General features: G+C 41.1%; 1 protein-coding gene across 1 annotated transcript; it reads left to right on the top strand.

Moving 5' to 3' along the window:
- The first annotated feature begins 481 nt into the window (after positions 1–481).
- On the top strand, positions 482–27,875 carry CHST15 (carbohydrate sulfotransferase 15). Its single transcript, XM_056850183.1, has 7 exons — positions 482–1,113; positions 3,846–4,185; positions 10,695–10,844; positions 13,990–14,146; positions 23,955–24,111; positions 25,346–25,493; positions 27,666–27,875. The coding sequence occupies exons 1-7, from the start codon at positions 571–573 to the stop codon at positions 27,854–27,856; spliced, it is 1,686 nt and encodes a 561-aa protein (XP_056706161.1). The 5' UTR covers positions 482–570; the 3' UTR covers positions 27,857–27,875.

Below are 27,875 nucleotides of genomic sequence, written 5' to 3'. Positions count from 1 at the left end.
AAACAATTAGTGTTTTGATAGAAATGCCAGGCAGCCATATTCATTCTGTCCCTTTTTTTTCTTTTTTCAGGTTTAACAACAAAACCTTCCAAACTGATGTTAAAAAGATGAAGATTTCCAAAGAGTTTTTCTGTCTTGGAAACTGCATGTAAAAGGAACTTATTTAAACCTCAAAAGACTATTCTTCTTAAATTTATTACATTTGGAACCATCCGAGGACAATGAATTCATTTTGTTTTGTATGTCTCTTTACTTGGTACAGTGAAATCCCATTCATTACATTTTGCTCAATGGGAAAAACCTGAACAGGATTTCATTTGTCTTTTTAACTTGCTCCCATTGAGCCAATTCTTACAAATATGTCCCGACTACATTTTATTTATACCTAAGACACAGCCACATATATTTTTTTTAAATCTGTTTTGGATGTCAGCGATCTTTTTACACGGCAATCGTCTTTATCTGACTGCGCGAGGTATTCATGATTATTTCTTTTGGAAATTACTTTCATCCGTCTGAACTTCTTTCCTGACTACTGCAAATGGCACATATCACCAGTATTTTAATGGTATGAAGCATTGCATGCGTTGTTGCATAGCACTGTTACCAAATGACTTGCACAAATGCTGTTCCAGGTGCCGAGGGCCAGGTCACAATAACAAAAATTGTCACCTTTGCAAAAGAGAAAATAAAGTTCTGTTGCGCTTGGATAGCAAACAGATGAACTTGCTTGCAGTTCTGGAAGTAAGGACTGATCACAGTGAGAGCTGGGCTGGACTGTTTCGACTGAAGAAAGGGAAGCTGTGCAGCTTAATGTTTGGATTGTTGATAATGATGCTAGTAATGGCGTCTTATATACTGACTGGAGCCAAACATGGCCTCTTGCTGATACTGCCCACATTCCATTATGGAGCTTTTGCTAGCAATTCAAACTTAATGGACAGTGAGACTCTCTGTGATGTGAAAGATCATTACCAAACATCTAAAATGAATATTTCATATGCCAAGGATTATCCAAGTATTAAAGTAATTATTGACAGTATTACATCAAATATTGAATTCATACCCAGACATTATCCACACTTAGAAGATCTGAAGAAACAAGAGTTACATGTGAGTATAAGAAAAGAAAGACTCTTTGACTTTGTTCGCGGTGTTGGCATTGATACTTCTTAACATTGATAGAGTCATGTCATTGTATGTATGAACTAGTGTCTGGTGGGTCTTATTATATGTTGAAAATAGGGTTGCCAACCTCCGGGTGGGGCCTAGAGATCTACTGATTACAGCTGATCTCCAGACAATAGACATCAGTTTCCCAGGGGAAAATGGCTGCTTAGTTGACTCTATGGCATTGTACCCTTCCCTCCCCACTTCTTCCCATTGAGAGCCAGCATGGTATAGTGGTTAAGAGCGGTGGTTTGGAGTGGTGGACTCTAATCTGGAGAACCAGGTTTGATTCCCCACTCCTCCACATGAGCGGCGGATGCTAATCTGGTGAACCGGGCTGGTTTCTCCGCTTTTCCACGTGAAGCCAGCTGGGTGACCTTGGGCTAGTCACAGCTCTCTTAGAGTTCTCTCAGAGCCACCTACCTCACAGGGTGTCTGTCATGGAAAGGGGAAGGGAAGGTGATTGTCAGCCAGTTTGATTCTCCTTTAAGTGGTAGAGAAAGTTGGCATATAAAAACCTGTCTTGGAAGTGTTACAATAAAATATGCAGATGATTTATCTTCCAAATTAAACCAGAACATTAATTTGATCTGCTTATTTTATCTCCATTTAAACCTATGTTTTCTAATTATTGTTCCTTGCAAGCTCATTTTCCAGATTTCTTAATTCAGTTGCATATTTCAGTACACTTCAGTTAGATTTTCTTGTGGGATTTGTTCATTGAGCTGCTGTGCATGTTCACTTGTTGAAATTTGAATGCTATATCCCTAATACTGTGAGAAAGAAATTTTTGGTTTGGTTGCATGGGAGTTTGAAGTGGTCTATACCTGGTTTTTATACTGAAGCCATTTACTCTGAAGTAGCCATAAGAGCTACCTGGTGCCTGAGAGTTTTGTTGAAACCTTTGTTTTTGAAAATTCGTCTTCATTTCCTCATAAGAGGCCTGTTGGATCATCTAGTCCACAATCTTTTTTTCTTTTAGTGGCTAGCTATATGTCTCTTGGAAATGTACTAGTAAGCAATTCAGTTATTTTTTATTTATTTATTTATTACTTTATATATACCCTGCCTTTCTCCCCAATGGGGATCCAAAGCAACTTACATCATCTCCTTTGCTTCATTTTATCTTTACAACAACCCTGTGAGGTAGGTTAGGCTGAGAATGTGACTGGCCCAGGGTCACCTGGCAAGCTTCCATGACAACGCTGGGATTTGAACCTGCATCTCCCAGATACTAGTCCAACACACTAACCACTGCATCATACCGGCTGTCAATGAAAGCAATCCCTTTCCTCCACTGTTGCTTCATTCACACCTCATTCCTTAACTTCTTTGTTAATCATAATGTTTTAATATTAATAGAATCATTGGTATGAGTTCTAAATTCTGATAATCTATGCCATTTGCAGTAGGATGCCTGCCTGTCCATATGCACAGAATAAAGTATAGACAGGGACCTCTGTGGAGTCCTCCCTAGAATGTTTCTAAAACATTTTGGCAGTAGAATTACTTGGTGACATCGCAAAACTCTTTGTAGTACTTTTGGATTTGTACATGGATTCATCTGTGCTGAAAACAGCAATGAATTATGTATTGCTTCCAGAATGGCTAACCTCCAGTGTAAACTAGTGGTAGACATGGAACGGCAGAGGCACTCTAAAAAGTAGAAGCTGTGTTGACCAGGCTGCTTTAATGTCTGGTAAACCGGACTGCATTGGGAATTATCCTCAACCTGAATTGCCCACTCTTCACCTCTACCATGCTTTCTCCACTGCATATTCAGTGGCTGCTAGCATGAAGACTTCTCATAGTCACAGAAGTTTCAAACTTGAGACCTTTGCAAGGGGGAAGGGTAGAATATAAATATTTTGATAAATATAATAGTATAAATTCTAATGTTAGGGTCCCTATATGGAGGGGTGGCCATGTAGAAGCATTTTGATTGTCCTCTTGTGTGGTGTGTCAGAATTGACATTCAGTGTTTTTTTCTGCTAGGGCTTAATAATTCTCTGTTGTATGGAGGATTCATGCTAAGAAAGGCTGTTTGAGTTTTACAATTAGACCTTCCTTTTCACTGTCGTTAGGAGCCCAGTGAAAAGGAAGCTAATTTTAAAACTCAAACAGTATTTCTTAGCATGAATCCTCCATACAACAAAGAGTTATGAGTTTTTTTTTAATTAGAGCGTCCTTTTCACTGTTGTTAGGAGCCCCGTGGCACAGAGTGGGAAGCTTCAGTACTGCAGTCCAAGCCGTGCTCACGACCTGAGTTCGATCCCAATGGAAGTTAGTTTCAGGTAGCTGGCTAAAGGTTGACTCAGTCTTCCATCCTTCCGAGGTCGGTAAAATTAGTACCCAGCTTGCTGGGGTAAAGGGAAGATGACTGGGGAAGGCACCGGCAAACCATCCCGTAAACGAAGTCTACCTAGTAAACGTCGGGATGTGACGTCACCCCATGGGTCAGGAATGACCCGGTGCTTGCACAGGGGACCTTTACTTTTACCATTTTTCACTGTCAGCTCTGCACATTCCCCAGGTGTTGTATCTGTATAGCAGCATGGAGCAGCTAAGCATTCAAAAGACTAGAATGTGCAAACACTGGGATTATTGTAACTGCAAATGGAAACATGTTTTTTGTTTGTTGCTCTTTACTAAAGTGTTTGTTCTCTGTATTGCAGATGTTCTCAATAATTCCTAACAAGTTTCTTCCAAACAGCAAGAGTCCTTGTTGGTATGAAGAATACAGTGGAAACATGACCACAGATCCCTATGCTACAAACTCCTATGCATTGTATTCCAAACGTTTTCGGGCAGTATTTGATTATCTCAGAAAGGTATTTTGGAACCATTTGTACCATTACAAGGACAAGCACTATCGGCTGCGCTGTCTTCCCCATTTCTACATCATAGGCCAGCCAAAGTGTGGAACAACAGATCTTTATGACAGGCTCAGGTTACATCCTGATGTGAGATTCTCAGCAATTAAGGAGCCTCACTGGTGGACAAGAAAGCGGTTTGGTGAGTAAACATGCAGACTGATGTTTCAGTGTTGTGTTTCCTGAACTGAATGCTTAACTCTCTAGAAAACAGTATCAGTTTTGAAGTGTTCAGTTCTCCAGGCGGCATTACAAGGAATGCTAGGAATCAAGAGATCAGGCTTCATTGTCTGGCTATGCTGTGGCTCCATCTTTAAATCACATAACAAATTCCCATAGCCAACAGCCTAACACAGAGAAACACTTCAGCTAGAAATGCTGTAGGTACATATTTGTATTGATTTGTATTATTTATAGTCTGCCTTTCTCACTGAGACTCAAGGCAGTTTATACAGTGTAAGTCAATGCAATCAATAGGATAGGATATCCACTAAGCAGGTAATAGGATTAGGACTGGCAAAATCTAAAACCAAGAAGAGAATCTAAAGCAAAGCTAAAGCAAAGCAGAAGTATTAACAGTACATGTTACAGATGCAGAAATTACATAATAGGATAAATACATACACTAATAAGTAGTACTTACTATATATAGTAGTCCCTTGATTTCCCTTTATTAAAGCATTTTCCTGAATCATTCCATTACAGTGTGGCTGTATTGTGTGTAAAGTGCTGTCAAGTCAAAGCCGACCTATGGCAACCCCTTAGGTGTTTCAAGGCAAGAGACCAACAAAGGTGGTTTCCCATTGCCTTCCTCTGCGCAGCGACCCTGGCATTCCTTGGTGGTCTCCCATCCAAATACTAACTAATGCCAGCCCTGCTTAGCTTCTGAAATCTCAGTAAAAATGCTCTCCTGAATAATTCAGTTTTGCATAGTTTGCAGAATGCCAGAAGAGTAGAAGACTTCCTGATTTCATAGGGCAGGCCATTCTGTAAGGTGGAAGCCACAATAGAGAATGCACACATACAGGCCTTTGTTGATGTTGCCCATTTGCAGGGTGGCACCTGCAGATCTTCTCAGATGAGAAAAGCTGGTGTGGTGGAGCATATGAGTAGAGGCAGTCTTGCAAAATATGAGGGTCCAAGGCCATGAAGGGGCTTTTATATGTGATAGCCAATACTTTGAATTGAACCCGGTAACTGATGGGCAGCCAATGGGAGTAATTTGCTTGCTCTGCCTAGCTCTTGATAATAACTGAGCTGCAGCATTCTGCATCAGCTGGAATCCCCAAGTTGACTTTGAGGGGAGACCTATGTACAGTGCATTATCTGTAGCCCAGGTAAAGATTGCCCCCAGAATCACTAAGAAATCCCCCATATTTGGCATGTTACCATCCACGGAGATGCCATCCAGCAGTCCAGTGCTACAGTCTTGGTGGCTAAACATTAGCGCTGACCAATGTTTAGGGCTCCGTATAAACAAACATCCATGCTGTGATGACTGATTTTTCTGATTTTCTCTGTATATCCCAGGACACAAGGGAACAGTAGAGCCCCTGTGAGTTTGAATGCCAGTATTTTTAGTTATTGTTAAAGCTGTAAATGTGCTAGGTGGCTAAGGTTTACACCACTAACAGGGACAGGCATAGATTTCCATTATGCATGCTTGTTTGTTTTTTATACAAAAATCAAAGCAAATATATGCTTGTTTGTCAAGCAGGAATTAAACAGAAAGTTGGCTTGAAACTGGTTTTTGCAGATTCAGTTCATCTTTAGTATTGCTGTTCAGCCGCTAATGAACTGTGGCAAACTGAACTGCACCTGAATTTTTGTTTGAAGGCAACTGAGGTAGCAAACTCAATAAAAGTGAGCTGAACTAAATTCAGTGGGATTTTAATTGGCATGCGGTGTTCTTCCCAGCATCTCTGCCTTCATCAATACTTTGAGTGTCTCTGATGTACATTAGGGTTCTATAGTTTACCCAGTAAACTATTTCTCAGATTTAAAATATATGTTAATTATAATGTGGTTTGTTGTTTGTTTTGTTTTTTTTAAAAAAAACATTTGCCACTCTGCCTTGAGGATAAAGCCAAAGAAGGGTCTGGAAGCACAGGGTGTACTTCCATCTTTCAAGCCCACAAAGTTTGGGCTTGTCCCCTGAATGGGAAATTGTCTGGGTCCCTAGGTGGGCTGCTCTGAGGGAAGGGTGAAATGCAGACAAAACAAGTCATAAGCAACAGTAGAAGAAGAATCCCCAGAACCTAACCTTACCCAAACTGTCTCCTGAAGGATGTAAAGATCATGCTTTATCAAAGGTTCTGTCAAATCGAAGAAGCCGTCATCTTCTGATAAAAGGCATAAGAGAGTTTATTGGAGAGAGGCATTGTTGGAACATTTCAGCTAAGGCTTTTGCTTCAGGTTCAGGTTCAGGGTTCAGGTTCACCCACAGAGCCAATTCGGATTCATCACAGGTTGATGTATGCACATCTGGAAGCAGTGTTCATTTTGCATCAGATTATGTGAGCAACTGTCCGTGTGGCAAGGCCCACAGCTTGGGTTAAGAATTTATATCAAGCCACACAAAATATTAGATAAAAATATTTATAAGGTTTATTTCCTGATGTGTGTTTTTTATAACTTTATGTATTTATGACCACTGAGGAAGGCCTATTCAGGCCGAAACGCATCTGTTCGAGCATTGGTCATTTACATTGTGTATCAACTGTGCATAAAATTTTTATAACTGGTTTTTTTATATGCAGCCTGCATCCCAGGCCCTGTGTTTTTAAACCATTTCACTGCGTACACCTTGCAATAAATGTAATTTTTTTGTTATATTGTATAATTTCTATATGTTAGCATACAACAGCTGTCAGACATGCTTTAGAATAGTATTAACTCCCAGTCTTTTTATTGTGGCTCCACAGAATTGTTCTGCAGAGTTGCAATTACATAGTAAGTAAGGTTGCCTTCACATTTTGAAGATATCCAGAATTTAGTTATGGGTTTTGAGTACCAATAGGGCAGAATGCGCTATGGAGTTTCGGGATGTTTCCCTGACTTTCAAGGCATGTTCTGTCTAAACCCAGTGGTGCACTTAAGTATGCCATATTCCACTAAGCTTGCCTGGAGCTGTAGCCTTTTGAGGTCTTGATGATGGCATTGTGTGTCAACACTTAGAAGCATGCTCTCAGATCATACATGCTCCTGCTGTGAGGTTGCAGCCTGCTCTAATTATATCAGGCGCTCTTCATCTCCTTCTCCCCTTGGATGACCCCAGAGCCAAATCCACACTATCTAGGCCACAGCAGGAGCAGCACCCACTAGGTCTTGCTGATGTCATCAGCATGTGCTAACACAGGTTACTTTAGCATGCCAGAGCAGCTAACAAATTGTAGTAAATTCTTGTAAAGATCCTGTTTCAGTAAAACTCTTGTGGCATCTTAAAGACTAACTTTTATTCTTGCATAAGTTTTTGTGGACTGGATCCCACTTCATCCAATGCAGGTAGTCCATGAAGGCTTATGTGAGAATAAGAACATCCTAGTCCTTAAAGCATCACAACATGCCTATGTTTCTGCTGCAACAAACTAACTCTGGTATTCCTTTGGAGCCATTTCAGCAAAGAATCCAGGGGGTTTTCCCTACAAAATTCTGTAGAATTGTCTTGAATGAATTCTCTTGGATGGATTCTCTTGAATGAATTCTCTTGGATGGATTCCCTGGATCTCTTCCCTCACAAATTTTCATAGGTCTCTGCAATCTATTAATGTTCCCCTTGCTCATTTCTACAGAATCAGGCTGTCCTAATTGTAGGGGATGCTAGGCGGTTTTCTTTGGCTCAGTTTTTTTCATGCCCTTTTCTGCCTAATGAAAGACACATTCTTCCAAGAAAAAGGTCCGCTTGTTTATTGGAGTATTCAAGTAAAATATTTTTATTGTGGCCTGCATGTTGTGTGTGTGTGTGAAGTGCTGTCAAGTCGCAGCCGACTTATGGCGACCCCTTTTGGGGTTTTAATGGCAAGAGACTAACAGAGGTGGTTTGCCAGTGCCATCCTCTGCACAGCAACCCTGGACTTCCTTGGTGGTCTCCCATCCAAATACTAACCAGGGCTGACCCTGCTTAGCTTCTGAGATCTGACAAGATCAAGCTAGCCTGGGCCATCCAGGTCAGGGCAGCCTGCATGTTACTGGCCTACTTTTATAAAGCAAACTTGGTGCTAACTAGCTCTCCTATATTTAGCTTATCCTACTACAGTCCTCTTGTTAAGCCATCACACCATTTAGATATATTAATAAGAGCTTCACTCTGCCAGTATCAAGGGGAAATCTGTTACCGTGTGACTAGTTTGTTCATCCACCATGACTTGAGTATCGCGATTGATTTAGTTAAATCTCAAGATGCTACTGGAGCACAATCTGGTCCTCGTTGCATGGATGAATTTCAGTTGGTAAGGCTTGAAGTGGACAAGCTGCTTAGATGTATGTGCCCCAGCACATATACACTCGACCCTTGCCCTTCATGGATGTTGGCATCAAACCAGTCTGGTTTGTTGGGACACATCTTTGCAAGGTTCCTGCAGCCTTGAAAGAGCCAGTCATGAGACCTCTGCCTGATGTCCTAAGCAACTACCATCTGGTGGCTAGACAACTTCAGGTGGTCTTGGAGGCAACTAACTATCTCACGCCATTTCAATTCAGATCCAGTCTTGGATGTGGGATGCGATCAGTCTTGATCACCCTGACTAATGATCTTTTCCTGGAGAATGAGAGGGGAATGCATACCTGTTACTTGTCCTGGACCTATTAGCAGCATTTGATGCCATCAACCATTGCATCCTTCTTGAGAAGCTGGCTGGAGTAGGGGCTACCATGTTTCAGCAGCACTGCTGTTACTTGACTGACCATATTGTCTAGTCCACCAGCTGAGATTCTCTTTTCAGGCCCTGCTCTCCATGCCCCCAGTTGCAGAGGTAAGGTGCGTGGCAACCAGAGACTTTTTCAGTGGAGGCACCTCATTTTTTGGAATGCCCTTACCCTTGAAGCTCTCCTGGCACCAACTTTATTCTCCTTTTAGGTGCCAAGCCAAAGCATTTCTCTTTATCCAGTCTTGTACCTAAGGGTTTCCATATTTTTAGATGGTGTACTCCTAGCTGTTAATTTGGTCCTCTGAAGCAGGAAGACCTAGACTCTTAACATGTTACTGATATGAATTAATCGGTTTATTAGAAGGCACTGAAGAGCTTCAGTCACTAGTCCAGCTGTTTCACCAGCCACTTCACCAGTAACAGGGACATCTGTAGCTGCAAAGATGGCTAAAAAACCTGATGCTACCCTGAACTCTTTACAAGAACTCTTGACCAAAACACTCCAGGAGGTGACATCAGTAAAAAAAGAGGTGGCAGAAGTTAAACAAGAAGTGGTCTCAGTTAAGCAAGAGAAGGAAAAATTTAAATATTAACTCCTGCCTCCCGAGCTAAGAGGAAAAGGAAACACCCATCTTGAAGATGCCCTTTGTCCCTCTGAGCAGAAGAAGCCTTCACGGTAAGTAGCCAAGGCTCTTTTCCCTTGGGGAAGGGCAGGACCATGGCGACCTACTCATCATAGTAGGAGACGGAGGCGTGGAATTAATTTCCCCCTGATTCATAGTTTGCTTTGGCACCCAGGGGACAGGAAAATCCCATACCCGTAACTTCTTCTTCCAGTAAACCAAAACAGTATGCTGGTCAGAGTGCGTATCAGTCATGGGACCGATCTTGTTTGTCAGAGCTCTGCAGCTGTGCACTTGTGACCTGGGGACTTCCAGCTTTCCCAGCAATCAGCGGTGTATTCTGGGGACTGTTCAAAGATGGAAGCTGTAACTTGTACGATCCAGGACAAAAAAATGTACTGGATTAATACTAGACTGAGGACAGTTTTGTCAATATCATTTTAGACTGGTCAGTTTTATGTGCTGTTACAGCCTGAATTGTTTTTACTGGCATGATTTTTTTTTTTTTTTAGTAACTCAGCTTGTTTTATTGATATGTGGTACTGGTATTTGTTTTTATGGCTTTCACTGTGTTTCACACACATATACACACACATGTATACATAGTTGTGAGCCACCTCAAACAGGTTTGCGGAGGAGAGAGATGGAGTTTCTAAATAAATCAAATACATAAGTCCCCCCGTCTCATATGTGTGCACACAATTCTGTATGCACAATAAATGACAGTGACATGGTCATGTGTAACGAGCATAGCTATCAGTATCACTTTGTCCACATATGCATGTTCAAACATGATTATGTAAACATGGATTGCATCCAGTTTCCTACATAGAACTGATAATGTAGAATTTTATCATGCAGATAGAATTTAGGCTGTATTTTAGTGTCTCAGGCGCTTTCACACACACTGAATAATGCACTTCCAATCCACTTTCATGGCACTTTGCAGCTGGATTTGACTGTGTGAAATGGCAAAATCCACTTGCAAACAATTGCTGTAGTACACTGAAAGTGAATTGTAAGTGCATTATTTACTGTGTGTGAAAGATTTATCATCATATTTGGACCACCATCTTCCATTTCAAATCAGTATTTCACCAAAACAACTGCGGACTGTTTTCAGGTTACTTACTACCCATTTTCCGTTTCATTCTTGTTTTCAGGGATAATTCGTCTGAGAGATGGATTCCATGATCGCTACCCAGTGGAAGACTACCTAGATCTGTTTGATTTGGCCGCCCATCAGATTCAGAGTGTGCTACAAGGTGATGCTGCAAAAGACTATAGCAACAAGATGAACAACATCATTATTGGTACAGAAACTTTTTCTTTCGGGGTACATGTTGATGGTATTAGATTTGCTATAATAATGTTTGTGGCTATTTGTGTCTAGATAAGAGGTCACTGATATCCACTTTGCAGTGCAAGCTCAGATAACAAAAATACGGATAAGATGGTAGCATTTACTGGAACAGTTTCTGCTGGTAAAATGGAAAGCAGGCTTTTCAGCCTCATAAAATCTTGTCTTTAGCCAGTAATTAAAAATTAAAAGATGTATGCTGGGAAGAACAGCTTAAGTATCCTTCAAGTTTGCATTTTATTATTTTTTTCTGTATCAATAAGTCCTATTAAAATTACCTACTTTATTTACACATTTGTTTATAAAATTTTATTAGCAATTTTTCAAACAATAAGCATTCTAAGTGATAATCTAGCAACCATTATACAAAACAATTTTAGGTAAATATGACAATGCTAACCAAATGAATTCTCTGAGCAGAATCTGGCAGTAGCTTTCAAAAATAAAAATAGCTTCATTTGCTGGTGGAAAAGGTCTACCCCATTTTGTCCCATCCTTCAAGCAAGTCTGAAGATTGAAACAAAATGTTATTCTTTCCCCTATGTTTCCTTTTCCATTTATTTCTGTACCTTATAAAAACCCAATAACAATTATTTAAAAAGCAAGTCTGGGTGCCTTACTTCTACCCGTTTTTATCCCATAACAACCCTGATGCTTTGAGACAATAACTTTTTGTTCTTCGTAACAAATAAATCAGTTTTTTTGGGAGGAGGTTCTGATCAAAATGACTGAAGGTGGGAATGGACTGAATGAGGGCCAATAAACTGATATTCTATCTAAATAATAAATAATCTATGCTCTGATCACATCTGGGTTATATTACCAAACATCTGTCAGCCTCAAAAGCTACAACTAATACGAAATTCAGCTGCCAGATTATTTATGGGTGTGGGTTAGAGTATGCATCACTCCATTTCAGTTCCAGTTTAGACTATTGGTTTTTGCCTTTAATGCCCTAAACAACCTAGGACCAGGGAACATGAAGAACTGTCTTCTCCCATATAAACATACCCACCAGTTAAGATTTGTCATTTCAAACCCTCAGCTATGTACCCAGGTCCTGTAAGAGACAGGGCTTTTTCACCTGTGGATTCTCATTTATGGAATGCTGTCCCCACATAGGGTCAACCAGCACCTAGTTTATTGTACTTTTGGAATGAGGAGAAGATAATTTTATTTGCTTTACCTTAGGTTTTATCATGTTCCAGTTTTCCTTTGTGTGCACATGCACTTTATTTCAGTGGGTCCCATTTTATGATCCATTATGCTTCTTGTGGGGTAGTTTTTGTGCTAAATACAGAAGACAGTCTCTAATGCTGTGCTGTTGTATGAAAGTATTTTAAGATGTTTTCTGTAATACTTGCTTGATTTTACTGCAGCTGTTGTTTTGATTTCTATTGTGGGTTATTTCAAGCAGATATATGAAGAGGCAGCTAATAATCTGAACAAATATATACATTTGAGTTTTTAGTAACAAGACCGCTTGAAACACAGGTTTGGTCTGTTTCATAGTTAGATATAGCTTCTTTGGGGAAACAGTAATTTAAATTGACAATGTGTGTGTTTTTCCCCAGCAGCTGCCTTCTGTCATAGTTTTTCAGGGAGGCAAAATTTTCACATGGGAAATGTTTACATTAGCTCCTCATCTCAGATTTCCAGGAGGAAAAAAAAATCTGGATTAATATGCTCATTATATGAAACTTGTTTATTACCTTGTTAAAAATACAATTTAGTCAAGAGAGCATCAAAAGGATATATGAAAACCCAAAATTCTCTTAGGGAGCCATTTTATTGAACTTCAGATGATTAAAATGGGAAGATATAATTAAAACTATAAACATTCCTCTAACTTTATCAGGCAGTGTAATTTTCCAATCAAAACCATCTCTGAATCAAATATTTTATTGGGTTATAATTATATTTTGTCAGATGGAGCAGTGGATGCTTTCAGAAGCTCTACCGAAGACACTGTGTTTATGGCTCCAGGCACTCTAGACAGGATGTATTTATTTATGATCATTACTATGATAAATTCCACAGACTGTTTTATGAAAACACAACATGATTTTTATTCCATTAATCTTGGGATAAGGACATTATACATCAGTCTGCTAATGAAGGAAGGCAGTTTAATCATATGTTATGTGCTTTTAGCTTATATTAAAAATTGGAATATGTTGAACTGTGCTGCTGTAATTTGATATATAAATGTAACAGTGGTTAATTTATTAAAAGTTGAATATGGCTTCATCCTAGCAAAGATGAAATCAAAATTGGGATGTCAAAAGGAAGATGCCAGGACCAGTCAGAAAAGTACTGCCATAGCTAAAGTATTAACATTTGGGGGAAGCTAGCAAAGAGCAGCATTAATCTAGTTGTAATAGTCCTCTTACATGAAAGAGTTGATGTCCAAACAAAAGCTATGGCAAAATAAATAGGGGAATGCCACTTTTCTGATAAGCTAGTGAAGGGAACACAATGCATGAACATATCCTTTGCCCATTGTGTATGTTGGAATCTGATTTTCCTCCTGGATGTTTCACTAGCGCACACAAATGGACTAGCCACACACACCCTCTGTTGTGCTAGTATAAATAGCACATATTCTGTACAAGTGATTTAACTGGGCAGAGAGTTGGAGAAGTTCACAGTATTAATCCTTCATTAATCCTTCCTCTTTTTTATAGACTATTAAATGGCATAAGTAGTAAAGAGATTCGACGGTATTGACTCTCCCAGCATTTTATGTGCAAAACAGACAATAATGAAAATTATTGCAATTTGATGCTGTTATGGTCTCTAAAATGTAGAAATTCTTTACGCAGACTCAAGGGGGAAAATCTAAAACTAATGGAATGAGAACTGTGTGCCTTACATTATCAGAACCAAGACTGCAGTGTTCTTTTATAGAAACCATGCAGATAAACAACTTCAGTTGCCGTTTTGTGCTAACACACACAAATCCCCCAAAATCTTGAAGTTGCCTAGTAAATGGCATTGAATATTCTGGTTCTGCATAGTCTTTATAACAATTCTCAGATCCAGCTACCTGGAATGAAGGATAACAACATATGTTTTTTGTTTTTTATTATTTCTAGGAGAAGCCAGTGCATCAACAATGTGGGACAACAATGCTTGGATTTTCTTCTATGACAACAGTACAGATGGAGAGCCTCCATTTTTAATACAGGACTTTATCCATGCCTTCCAGCCAAATGCGAAGCTGATTGTGATGCTTAGGGATCCTGTTGAGAGGTTAGCCAAAATATTTCAGGACAGTCAAAGAAGCACATAATGAAATTGGTTGCAGTTGTTTACTTTTCAAAAGTGCTAGTTTTTAATATCGATGACTCAGCCCTTTAAAACTAGTAAGTTTTTGGCATCAGTGTTAAATCTCCAGGAAGCTCTTGAATGTGTCTGTATTTATGGCCTTATTACTATTCTAGTAACAGTATTTGGAAGATGTATTTAAGTCGGTGACATTTTGAATATCTTTATTTCCTTGGCACAATCTTCTAATGAGTTGATTCAGTGTTTGGCGACAGAAAAAATTATAATATTGAGCATCTAGTATTGCATGCCAACATAACAGGAGCTTGCTTGGTTAGACCAGTGGTTCTCAACCTGGGGCCATATGGCCCCCTGGGGGGACCCAGGATATTCCAAGGGGGCCACAGGTGAAAATTGCTTAAATGGGGAGCCACGGCACGAGACTAGGGGGCCACAGAGGGAAGTGAGAAGTGAAGAAAACAGAGAAGTGACCAAGAAAACAGAAAACAGAAAGTGTTGGATGCAAAAAGCCAGGCCCCACTCACTGGTACAGATTTTCACCAAGAATGGGGCGACTCAGTTCTTTAGAAGCAAGAGGTAATTTATTATGCCGGCAGGGAGAGTGTGTCTCTTGTCATAAAACCACACCTCCAAATTTCCATACAAAATCTAGGAATATTTATACAATTTTGGAGTTCTTTGTTCAAGTTTCATCTTGACGCAATCTGTATATGCCCCGTGATGTATTCTGTGCCCGCCTCTTACTGTAGTCATCCCAATTAACTTAATTGATGCTACTCTTCGGCCTCTGGCCTTATCTCTACTATATCTTTATTTCTGTGCCAGTCTATACCTTAGAAATTTGCCAGATACCCAAACTTAGCTCCTCTTGCTTTTGATAGGCCTACCTTCCACTCTCAACTTGGCATACATCTTCCAATTAAGCTCTTGGCATACCTTTACCCTGTGTTCTAATTCTTGGAGTGAACTTCTGTCCTTCTAATGAACTCCTGTGTTTGTGCTGATTTTTACCTTTTGAACTTCTATCTACTCTTTTTCCCCCCCCTCTATGCAGCTAGCTAGATACATTCTGGCCTATGTGGATTTCTAAGGCTCATACATATATTCTTCTAAGTGTTTAACATATCTCAGTGAAATAATAATATCCATATGGTGATATCTTCATAATATATGTGTGCTCATAAAGTCATAAGGTTACCCTATGGTGAATAACTTGTCCTTTCTACAAACTAAGTTTTCAGTTTATGTGCTTATAAACTGCAGCTTGTGTGTTTATAAACTGGGATTCTTGCTTGTGCTTAATAGATTCTAGTCTATGTGTTTACTCAACTCATAACTATTGTGATACCCAGTGAAAGCCATACATATTGAGATTTTACACTTCCTTCAGAAGTAGAGCGAACAAAGAAGTGAACGTGCTTCCCAGTGGATAGATCGCCATGTGCACTTTGCGGCAACATTGCTTCCACTCTTTCTCCCTCCCACTTCCGCTCTCCACTGCTGCGCACACCAAGCTGTCCGCATCTCATTTGTCACGGGCAAGGTGCATGGCTGTAGCAGTATCAGTGTGTGGGGTGCTGTTTCTTCATGACTTTCTTCATTGCACTTCTATGCATCGTTTGCAACTGTGGATTTTTGTATTGCTGTAATCTTGTGCAACGGTGGTAGAGGCTTTGTACTCCCTTGCATGTGAACATTGTTGTTTATTAGCCTGTTGTATTCCCTTTTTGTGGGGTATTTTTTTTTGTAAATTTCAGTTTCCCAATAAGAACTGCATGTGTGCCTTTTGTGTGGCTGTTTATGCTTCTTTGTTCCTTGGCTATTTACAAACAAAACATTTAAATAGCTACCTTTCTACTGGTAGGACAGGGGGGCCACAGGAAGAAAACAAAGTCAGAAGGGGGCCACGGTCGGAAAAAGGTTGAGAACCACTGGGTTAGACCAAAGGTCCAGCATACTTTTTTACAGCTGGAAAAAAAAGAATTTAAAATGCCTTTTTACAAAAACCCTGTGAAACTCTCCCATTGAGTTTCACGGGACTGCGCCAGCTATTTTGCTGGAGTAGCATCACTGCAGCATAGAGGGGTTTAGGAATGCCCAGGAGAGCACCCCCTGGAGAGCCCCCCCCCCAATGCTGGCACTGCAGCAGCAGTATTGGAAGCCCATGTTGCTGCATCGCTCCTCAGCGCTGGCATAAGTGCCCCCCGGGCCAGCGTCCATGCCACTTATTGCGGCGAAGTGGCACGAACACTGGCGCAGGGTCACGCCAGCTCCTGTGGCACTTCGCTCCCCCCTTCAGGAAAGAGGACAAAAGCCTTTTTCTGCTGTTACCCTCCAGCAGCTGTCATTCAGTTGGATAGTGCCTCTATTTAGTCATCTTATTGATAGACATATCTGTCATGAATTTGTCTAATGCCCTTGTTAAGCTAAGCTAATTGCCATTTCTGCATCTTATGGAAGCAAACTCCATAAATTAGCTGTGCAGTATGTGAAGCAGTTCTTTTTTTTTTATTCTATCCAGAATCTATTCCTTATAATTTGATTGGATGAACCTTTGTTCTTGTAGTATGGGGAGGGGGGCAAAAATTCTTTCTATCCACTTTTCCATACCATGCATCATTTCTCTTTCAGGTGTAATCCATCTAGACCTAGTGGAATGATAAACTTTTAATGTGCCCATCACCTCTAGAATTTCATCTATTTACTTGTTTCTTCAGATGTGTGTGTGTAAAGTGCCTTCAAGTCACAGCCGACTTATGGTGACCCCTTTTGGGGTTTTCATGGCAAGAGACTAACAGAGGTGGTTTGCCAGTGCCTTCCTCTGAGCAGCAACCCTGGTATTCCTTGGTGGTCTCCCATCCAAATACTAACCAGGGCTGACCCTGCTTAGCTTCTGAGATCTGACGAGATCAGGCTAGCCTAGGCCTTCCAGGTCAGGGCATTTCATCAGATATCTTTTCTCAAATTACCCATTGTTTCAAGACAGTAACTTATGGCATCTAGAAATGTTGTCCTTAATCAATTTAATTATCTTATGTTGAGTAACATTAGCAAAAGCACAGAGATTCATTTATTGTAAGCTAAAACAGCTTACAGTGTGGCTTAGCTTAGACCTCATTATGTGGGGATACACACATCGACATCTCAGCATATGTAAAATCATTTTATTTACTTATTTTAAAAACATTTTTCTGCCACCTTTCTACCCTATCAGGGTCCACAGTGAACATAAAAAGCATTAAAACATTTGGGCAATTAAAAAAGCAGTTAAATTTACAAAATAATTCTGTTAAAACACATAACGCCAGAAAGAGGGCCAGTAACAGCTATTTGGGGGTATGCCAGATAATAGAAAAGTCTTCACCTGCTAGCGAAAGACACCTAGAGAGGGAGAGAGAGAGGGAGAGAGACCGATACAGGGAGACAGACCTGGGGAGGGAATACCAAAGTTTTGATGGAAATCATATTTTGCTTTCTTCACTAGATTAAATATAAAGATGAAAATCTGCTCTACAAAAAAACCCTGAGGGTTGTATCCCCTGCCTCAGTTCTGTTAATTGCAGCCCTTTCCTCTACTGTAATAATAATCTGGCTCCCAATTGTCTGTGTCACCTCTTGCCCCCCTGTATGTCAGGCAATGCGTTGCTGACTTGATAAATATATTTTGTGGTCTCCAAATGTGAACAGATGGTAATTGTATGCAAGAGAGCTGGATGAAGTGGCTTTCTTCTGCAAATGATCTGGAAATACTCTGTAGTGTGGTTTTAACGCTCACCAGCTGTAGTTCTAGTGCCTGTGTATTTAGGATATATTTTGCTCCCAAATCTGAAGGATCTGCTTTTGCCCAGTAGTCATGAATACAGTTTGCATTCTGTTTTTTTCACATAGGGGATAAATGCAGTACCGTTGCCCTGACGTGGTTGACCCATGCTAGTCCAATCTCATCAGATCTCGGAAGCTAAGCAGGGTCGGCCCTGGTTAGTATTTGGATGAGAGGCCAGCAAGGAAGTTCAGGGTTGTGACACAGAGGCAGGCAACAGCAAACCACCTCTGAATGTCTTGCCTTGAAAAACTTACATTATTGTCATAAGTCGGCTGTGACTTGACGGCACTTTCCACCACTATACTGTTAAACTATAAAGAGTAAATCCCCAGCATACATATGATATAGATGCATTCTATCTTACTAAGCATACATCTTTGACTGATGCAGTCAGGACCCACTAGTTCGATGTGTTATACCTTGATTGGCTATACCATCAGCACCATTTTTATTGCTTGTTTAGGGTTGTTTTACAGCAGAGTTCCCCAACCTTTTTGAGTCTGCGGGCATATTTGGAATTCTGGCACGGTATGGTGGGCAGGGCAACAAAATGACTGCCTTAGGAGGCGGAGCCAGCTACAAAATGATTGCCACAGCTCTTCTGTGGTCTTCTCTAGTCTCTCTAACTTTCTAGCTACATCAGTTCTTGTAGGTTTTCCGGGCGGTGTGACCGTGGTCTTGGTATTTTATTTCCTGACGTTTCGCCAGCAGCTGTGGCAGGCATCTTCAGAGGAGTAACACTGAAGGACAGTGTCTCTCAGTGTCAAAGTGAGACTATACATATAGTCAGAAGGGGGTTGGGTTTGAGCTGACTATATATATTACTCTTCCAACACACTTTGACACTGAGAGACACTGTCGTTCAGTGTTACTTCTCTGAAGATGCCTGCCACAGCTGCTGGCGAAAGGTCAGGATTCAGGAAAGAAAATACCAAGACCACGGTCACAGAGCCCGGATAACCTGCAAGAACTGATGAACTCTGACCGTGAAAGCCTTCAACAATATTTCTAGCTACATTTCAAAATGCTGGTATTGTCTTGTCAAATACTGAACAACTTGGGGCCTGCAAACGTAACACTTCTGTTTTGTAGAATATATTTTGATAAAGAATTATTTAAATAAATATTTGCAGGTGGGGAGCCTTAAGCAGCCTATGATTTAGGAAGTACAGTTAAATTGTGTCAACAGTGGCGGAGCATGCAAACGAAATAAACATCCTGGCTCCTCTTCGCAGCCCCTTCTATCCAGTCTATGGAACTGTCAGCATCGCTTTTCTTCACCACTCGCTCCATCTTCCTCGATGCTTTTCAAGAATCACTGAGCTGCCTGTAAATAAATACATTTTTTTGCAGAGGTGGGGAAAATATTGCAAAGTGCAGCATTTAATGAAATGGCTGGCTCCAGCCTTCCTGGTTCTCTCACGTCTTCCAGTTTCACAGCCAAGTATTTCACGCATAGTAAAACAGGCAGCTGTCTTAAGGCAGTAAAACATCAAGCACAGCCAAATATCCAGTGCCTGTTTATTGTCAGTGAAATCTAAGCCGGAGTGGCCCTTTTTTGTTTCGTTCACCCGCATCAGACCTGCAGCTGGATCCTTGCAGCATTCTCCCTCTTCGGCCACGCCTTGTAGAGCCAAGGTAGTAGGTAAGCAAGAAGCACTATCTCACATCTTTGGCTGGTCTGGTATCTCTGCTTTATAGCATTTCCTCCTCCTCTCTCTTCCATGAAAAGGCAGCCTATGGAAGGAGGAACACTCCTTGTCAAGACTGAAAGCAAGGCACTGTTAAAAGGACCCTTTAATTTGTCCTTTTGCTTAATATACTCCTTCAGATAAGAGTTGGCATTACGTTGGACGAAAGTGCATAAACACCCCGGAATCAAATAATTGATTTGCTTTAAGTTTATAATCTTTGTTTCCTTAAAGAAAATCATTGTGAAACTTAAATGGGTAGCTGTGGCTATATTTTCTAAGCAGTCCTCCATGCTATGTAAATTTTCTAAGCAGTCCTCCATGCTATGTGTATAAGGCTGCAGCTTAGTGAATGAGAAACAAAACGTGTGAGGTGTGATTTGATTTACTGGGTCAGTAAAGCCCCCAGACTTTCTACAGGCAAATCTCCTAACAGCAACCTAATGTTTGGCCTAAGAGGCAGTAATGTTATTCTAATTATTGGTTGCAGCATCTCCCAGTGGAGTATTCTATGTGTGGAGCCGTGGTTAGAGTGGACTAGGATCTGAGAAATCCAGGTTTGAATCCCCATTTTGCCATGGAAGCTCACTGGGTGACCTGGAGCTAGTCACTCTCTGTTAGGGTTGCCAGCTCTGGGTCGGGAATTACCTGGAGATTTTAGGGGTGGAGGGCGGGGTTTGGAGAAGGGAGGGACTTCAATGTCATAGAGTTCAATGGGCAAAGTGGTCATTTTCTCCAGGGGAACTGATCTCTGTCACCTGGAGATCAGTTGTAATAGCGGGAGATCTCCAGCCACCACCTGGAGGTTGGCAACCCTATTCTCTGTGAATAACCTGACTCACAGGGTTGGTGTGAGGATAAAGTGGATCTCCTCTGCTCTTGTTTCCGGACCATCCTTCCTTCTACCTCCCCTCTGGATCCACTTTCTGACTAAGCAAAACTGTCAGAATGATTTGTTTCAGCAAGGGAAGGAAATGTCAGTTTGGATTTGATATAATCTTCATACATACCCTAGAGACAGTTATAATTTTACAGCAGGCTCAGGCCTAGGAAGAGGGGTAAGGGGCACAGGGGGACCAGAAGAGGTTTAAGGGGTAAGGGGCAACAGGGAGACCTGAAGCCAGGTTTAGTGTAAACTTTTGGACTGAGGAAGTGGAGGCCGAGGAACCGGTAAGTAGAATGAAGGGAGGTTTGTAAACAAAAGCAGAGGGGATCCGGAGTTGAAGGGAGAGAAAAGCTAATGAGAAGGAAGAATAGAGAAGGGAGATCTGAAAGAGTGTTTCAGGTCTGTGAGCCGAGGGGCACAGGGACTCTGTATATAGGGTTTCTTCACCTTTAATGGGCACATAAAAGGGGAATTCTATCAAGAAAGAATAACTTCTGCTGTCAGTGGAGCTTTGTGGTCTAACAGTCCTAAGGGCCATCAAGAAGCGGTGTAGCATAGGAGCTGAATTTCACATATTGATCGGAAGTAACCAGCAATTGCTTTGGCTGCAGGCTTCTAGTAACATATCATGTTTCTCAATTGTCTTTCATGTACCGTTTATCCAAAGGTTAATTTTCACAATTTCCCTGTGAGGGTCTTGTTCTTGCATTAAACATTGCTACAGTAGGGTCCAAATGTGCAACGTTTCCGCAGACTGGCAAGTACAATTGTCACAGTTCCTTGTTAACATTTATTTAGTGCCATTAATTTGCTAGGTGCTATGCTGAATGGAGCTGACAGTTTACAAGACACAAACAAGACAAGCATGGAGGGAAAAAAGATAACGAATTCTCAAATGAGCAGTACGGGTGGAGTAAAGGATAGCCAGGCAGCAAGAGAAGAGAAACTGTGAGAGATACAAAAAAAGGGTTTTCTGTAAAAGTTCAATGGGTACGTAGCTTGAAAAATAGGATGAGTTTGAGATTAGGATAACACCATAGATTTGGGAGTCATCAGTATAAAGATGGTAGCAGACACGATGAGACTGAATGTACTGAAAAAGACCATATAGAGCAATGGTGTCAAACATAAGGCCCACGGGCCAGATTCGGCCCCCTGAGAGCTCTTATCCGGCCCGCAAGCCTGCTGAGGCAGCCACACACACTCTCAATCTGGGCTGGCAATGCATGGCCTGGCCCGACCAAGTAGCATTTATGTTATATCCGGCCCTCATAACAATTGAGTTCGACACGCTGGTATAGAGGAAGCAAAGTATGGGACCAAACACTGAACTTTTTGATAAGACAGTAAGGGCACTTTCACACAGCCCAAAGAATGCCCTTTCAATCCACTTTCAATGCACTTTGAAGGTGGATTTTACTGTGTGAACTGGCAACATCCACTTGCAAACGATCATTAAGGTGCACTGAAAGTGGATTGAAAGTGCATTATTGGGGCTGTGTGAAAGCGCATCTCCTCATTTTCTTTGGAACTGCATCTCCTGGTATACTCCTGTGCTTCAGTTACATTTCTCAGGCAGCCTTCTCCTGGTGGTACCCTTACCTAGGATCATCTGTTGGCAACATTTAGGTTACAGACATTCTCTGTGGCATTTGATAGGAAGGTAACGAGTTTTTTCCAGGTTTGGCTGTGTGTTTAGCTGTGTGTTTTTAACCATGTGTATTAATTGAGTATCAGTTTTGACTTTGTTGCTGGGTTCTTATGGTGTTTTTGTAACCTTGCGGCTTTGTTGTTTTGTCTGTAGGACAAGGTGGAACAAAATATTGTAATTAAGCGAAAGAAAGACAAGAATGATGAGTTAGCAAACAGACTAAGGAGAAAGTAGGATACAGTACAGAGAACCAAGATAGGACAGTGGCTGATCAGCATGGCTGTATACTGCAAATTGATTGGTGAAAAAACTCTGCTCAGTTTTTGATAATCAGTACTGGCTCTCCATTCTACTAGCATTTTAAATGGAAAAAGATGTATCCTTTAAAAATACACATTTCCCCTTTCAAAATGCTGATAACAAAGCTGGGAGCCCAGATTCAGTTATCAAAACCAAATCCCTTTTCTACATGGCCCCGAAGTAAATCAAGGCTGCATGAGCTTGCATTTTATAGAACTGTTTTGTCCAGGGGTCAGGTTTAAATGCTCACTGATTTATGAAGCTTACTGGGTGAACTTAGGCCAGTCACTATTTTTCACCCTGGGACTGCTTGTGAAAGTAAAATGGAAGAACCACCATGTATGTTTCCCTCAGTTCTTTGATGAAATTTTGACAGCCAAATGTAGCACTCAGTGCTGAAGGGAAGGAGGGAATCAGAATGGTTAATTTTAAGGGCACAACAGCACAGTGGTCCAGGCATGCATTTTATCAGTTTTGAGTTATACACATTGTCAATGCAGCGCGGTGTCGATTCAATCCACATGTTCCATGTAACAGAGGTTGGTCAGGTGAGGAAAAAGGTTTTGTTTTTTTTAATGACCAAACGGGTCCTGCATAGTTATCTTTGTACCTTGTTTAAACAGTACAAGAAGTTTTTTTTAAAAAAAAATTGACTTATATCCTGCCCTCTCTCCCCAGCCGAAGTTGTAAAGATGTACCAAAAGAGAGGAGGATTTCTATAGTTGTTGGACAGTGGAATCAGCTGCCTAGGGAGGTGGTGAGCTCCCCCTCACTGGCAGTCGTTAAGCAGAGGCTGGACAAAAACATGCCAGGGATGCTCTAGGCTGATCCTGTATTAAGCAGGGGGTTGGACTAGATGACCTGTATGGCCCCTTCCAACTCTATGATTCTATGATTTTGTAGTGGTTATTATCGCTTCTCAGCTTTTTGGCTAAGATCAAGTGTAGTGGTTATTACAGCTGTGCAATATCATCACGCTTGAATCCTATAGCAATTTTAGGGATGCAGTCAGTCTATTCAAAGAAACCCTGGAAGCAATGTGAAAGGGAAAAGGAAATGTTTGAAAATGGATTCTACCAGTGAAAGTCTTTTGTGGATCCTTTTCTAATATGGTAACTTGGACCAGTTTGACCATTGCTCTTAGTTTCTGTGCACTGAGTCTTGCCTGTCTGAGCTGCCTTTCATCCTCCACTTGCCTGATAGTCTCCAGATAATTTCTCTTGCCAGGGGTTTTGCTAGAGAAAAACAAATCAGAAATGGATGACAGTAGGGTTTGTTCGTATTTTTTGTAAATGGGCCTTTTCTGCCCATTTTGTTTCTTCCCCAGAAAAAAGAATCTGTCAGTTTATGATCTTTATTTTTATGGCACATGGCTTGACTGAAATTACATTCCACTTGGTCCTGTGTGGTTCCTTTTACAGATTGTATTCGGACTATCTCTACTTTGCAAGTGCTAACAAATCTATAGAGGACTTCCATGAAAAAGTGACCGAGTCACTGCAGCTGTTTGAAAACTGCCTGGTGGATTATTCCCTGAGAGCTTGTGTATACAACAACACTCTTAATAATGCCATGCCTGTGAGTATGCTTTGGTTCACATTCAGTCTGATGCATAGGCAATGGAATATGTAGCCAGTTTTATCCAATGTGCTGAGACATCTGGGAAACCTATCAAATCAAACATGAGCCTCCTCACGGATATGGTTAACCTTTGCCTGGGCCGCACCACTCCAGACTGCATATGGGGGTATCACATGATTAAATGCCATTTTAAATTCCCTGCAAGTAAAAAAACAACTAGCACGTGAGGCGGAAAAAGTCTAAGCCTTGTCCCTTATATACAGTTTCTGTGTGCAGGGGTGTTTTGTGTGTGTGTGCTTGTTTTGTATAAAGGAGCATCCAGTCTGAGTGAAGTGGTATGGCCTAGATATAGGCTTGCAATTTCAGTGACAACAGGACTATAGACAAAAGGTTGTGAAACTAACTGGGGTGTATTCATGTAACTATATTGTTGCTCTGGTCATTGAAATATTGATATTGTTGCTCTGGCCATTGAGCCCGGCTTGGGCTGGGGATTGAGAGCAGGATTAACGTCCAGACAAACAAACAAATAACAAATTCATACTTCATAAGAGCTATATTAACTAAGGTTCAATCTATGAGCAAACTAAAGGCCAAATTACACTTCACTGTCTACCACATGGTCACCATGGGGACTTGCTGCCATACACAGCAGCAAGTTCATCATGGGACCTCAATTCAGAAACACTGAAGAGGCCTACTTTGGATTGAGACTGCAGTATGGGGGAGAGGAGGGACTCCTTGCCTTCCTCCATGCCATTTTCCCAACCACAAATGGCCCAGGGGCATTATTTGCCCCATCGGAAGGTACGTATACTGAATGGTTGCATGTCCAGTCCCCCCCATGGGGAAAATAATGCCCCCTGGCCATTTTGGGTTGGGAAAACAGCCCCTGCCCCCCCCCCATAGGCCCAGTCCAAATTGGGCTGCTGCAGTGCTTCTGAATTTACTTCCCACAGGGAACTCACAGTTGGCATCTTGTGTTAGATATAATATGTAGATTTAATGGCCATTTCTCATACTGTGCAAAGGTAAACCCTAATTTGCTATGGCGAGTCTCCTCTTCTAGGCTCACTCTGTCCCTCTTCCATCCTGTTCTCATTACCCACCTACAAGATAAACATGACCCCTTTTGGGCTCCACCCAACGGTTTGGGAACCACTGAGATTTTTAAGAGCTGGAATTCATTGATTTTACAAAACTTAATTTAATTTTGTTTTCATTCTTGTAGGTACGGCTTCAGGTTGGTCTATATGTTGTTTTTCTCCTGGACTGGCTCACAGTTTTTAATAAAGATCAATTGCTAGTTCTCCGTTTAGAAGATCATGCGTCCAACGTTAAGTATACTATGCACATGGTGTTCCGGTTTTTGGATCTAGGTGGGCACTTTTCTGAGCACATTATTGCTGGTTTCATTGCATTGCTATCTTACATTCTAATAGTGAGGTCAGCCAGATCTTTGGTTATTTAAATCTGGTGACTGGAGCTGTGAACAGGCAAGGCAGATCTTTCTACAAACCTGAAAAGGGCCCAGGGTTTGCAGAACAATGGGAAATCTTTAAAAAAAATACATTGGGGGGGGGCATTAAAAAACCCAAAAATGATAAACAGAGCACCTGTAGCTTTAAGCAACAGATTCCTTCAGTGGCTGTTGCTAGGCAATCACAGATACCAGGCTTCAGTTTCTGTGATTAAAAGGCAGGGGGAGAAGGCAGGACCCTTTCCTATTTTAGCCTTTGATGGAAGATTCACTGGGGCCAGGCTTAGTGTTGCCAGATGCAGGTTGGGAAATTCCTGGAGATTTTGTGGTGAAGTCTGAGGAGGGCAGGATTTGGGGAGCAAAGAGGCCTCAGCAGGGTGTAATGCCATAGGGAATGGCATTCTGTGAATTGGCTAGCCAGCAGAGAACAAAATGAGGTGTTCTGATAAAGATGAATGTTTCAGTCTTGAAGGTCATTCAAAAAAGTATAATGTTCTTGACATTTCCCACCAAAAATAGACAGGTATCAGTTTTCAAGTTTAATGCCTGTCCTTGCTTGCTAAGTGAAATTAGGTGATTCTAAATATTGTCGAAGGCTTTCACGGTCAGAGTTCATTGGTTCTTGTAGGTTATCCAGGCTGTGTGACCGTGGTCTTGGTATTTTCTTTCCTGACGTTTCGCCAGCAGCTGTGGCAGGCATCTTCAGAGGATTAACACTGAAGGACAGTGTCTCTCAGTGTCAAGTGTGTAGGAAGAGTAATATATAGTCAGAAAGGGGTTGGGTTTGAGCTGAATCATTGTCCTGCAAAAAGTATCAAAGGTAATGTGCTAATCATTGTCCTGTAAGTATCAAGATAATGTGCTAATGAGGGTGTGGTATGTTAATATGGAACCATTGTATCCTGAAGTGATCTGTTAATGTGTGAAATCCAAAGCTAATCTGCATGGCTATTGTGGACTGTAGTCTTTGTTAGTCTGGAGGTTTTCAGGACAGGAAGCCAAACCTTATTCATTCTTAAACTCTCTTCTTTTCTGTTAAAGTTGTGCTGATGTTTATGAATTTCAATGGCTTCTCTGTGTAATCTGACAAAATAGTTGGTAGAATTGTCCAGTCTTTCAGTGTCTTGGAATAAGACCCTGTGTCCTGTTTGTGTCAGTCCATGTTCAGCCACTGCTGATTTCTCAGGTTGGCCAAGTCTGCAGTATCTTTCATGTTCTTTTATCCTTGTTCATATGCTGCGTTTTGTTGTCCCGATGTAAACGTGTATACAACTGCAAGGTATACGGTATACTTCTGCAGAGGTGAGGGGGTCTCTTTTGTCTTTTGCTGATCGTAGCATCTGTTGTATTTTCTTGGTGGGTTTAAACACTGATAGGATGGAGTCACTGATAGGATGGAGAAACTTTTGAAAAAACATAACCTACAAACAGTGTTTAAATACCAAGACCACGGTCACACAGCCCGGATAACCTACAAGAACCAATTAGGTGATTGTGTTGTAACCCTGCCAAAAATGCAAATAGAAGGAAACAATTATTACATTAGAATGTATTTCAGTATTAGTTTATGCTGCTGAGTTTTTCCAAGAACAGTCAAGTTATGAAGATTGATGTTGCTTACCATGCAGATTACTAATTGATACACAAAAAGCTGCTTGACTTCATATGTTGTTAAATGCAATTAATTTTTAAATACCTGGAAGCTATTTAAGTAGTGTGGAACATATCCTTGAGCAGAACAGTTGCATGAAACTTTTCTTGATGCATGCACTCTCCTTGTCTTCAGACGCTACAACTTGTAAGAAAAAGTCCCCTCTTCCTTCCTTCCTTTGGAAGCAGAGCTCCTGTGCCTTGCCTTTGCAGTGAAATTCATGAGAAGTCTCTGAATTTGTCCAGGCAAAGGTGTGGGTTCTGGTTCAAAGATTGGAAAGAAGGTATAAAACACAATTTGCTCAGGCACCTTGTGTAGAACACAAACTGTTTAGGACATGTTATGTTCTCTAACTTGGAATTGTCTCAGAAAATTCATAAAGAAAATTTTACATACGTATTTTTGGGTTGCTTACTACAGGTGCCCTAAGTGAAAAAGAAGAAGCTCTAATTACGAAGAGTCCTGCATCAAACACTAGAAGGCCTGAGGATCGCAATCTAGGCCCTATGTTACCTCTTACAAAGGAAATTCTAGAAGATTTTTATCGGCCATTCAATGCAAAACTGGCTCAAGTTCTTTGTGATGAAGCCTTTTTATGGAAAAAGCCTTGATCTGTTCAGTGCCACAAAA

Source organism: Euleptes europaea, chromosome 5 (assembly GCF_029931775.1).
Source record: "Euleptes europaea isolate rEulEur1 chromosome 5, rEulEur1.hap1, whole genome shotgun sequence".
NCBI lineage: Eukaryota > Metazoa > Chordata > Lepidosauria > Squamata > Sphaerodactylidae > Euleptes > Euleptes europaea.
The sequence above is the reverse complement of the archived record's forward strand: the minus strand, read 5'-3'. Positions and strand labels throughout refer to the sequence as shown.

Coding starts and splice junctions, on each gene's coding strand:
- CHST15 (XM_056850183.1), top strand. CDS start 571: ATGAAGCATTGCATGCGTTGTTGCATAGCACTGTTACCAAATGACTTG. Junction 4,186..10,694: donor GTGGACAAGAAAGCGGTTTG/GTGAGTAAACAT, acceptor TCTTGTTTTCAG/GGATAATTCGTCTGAGAGAT. Junction 14,147..23,954: donor CTTAGGGATCCTGTTGAGAG/GTTAGCCAAAAT, acceptor TTCCTTTTACAG/ATTGTATTCGGACTATCTCT.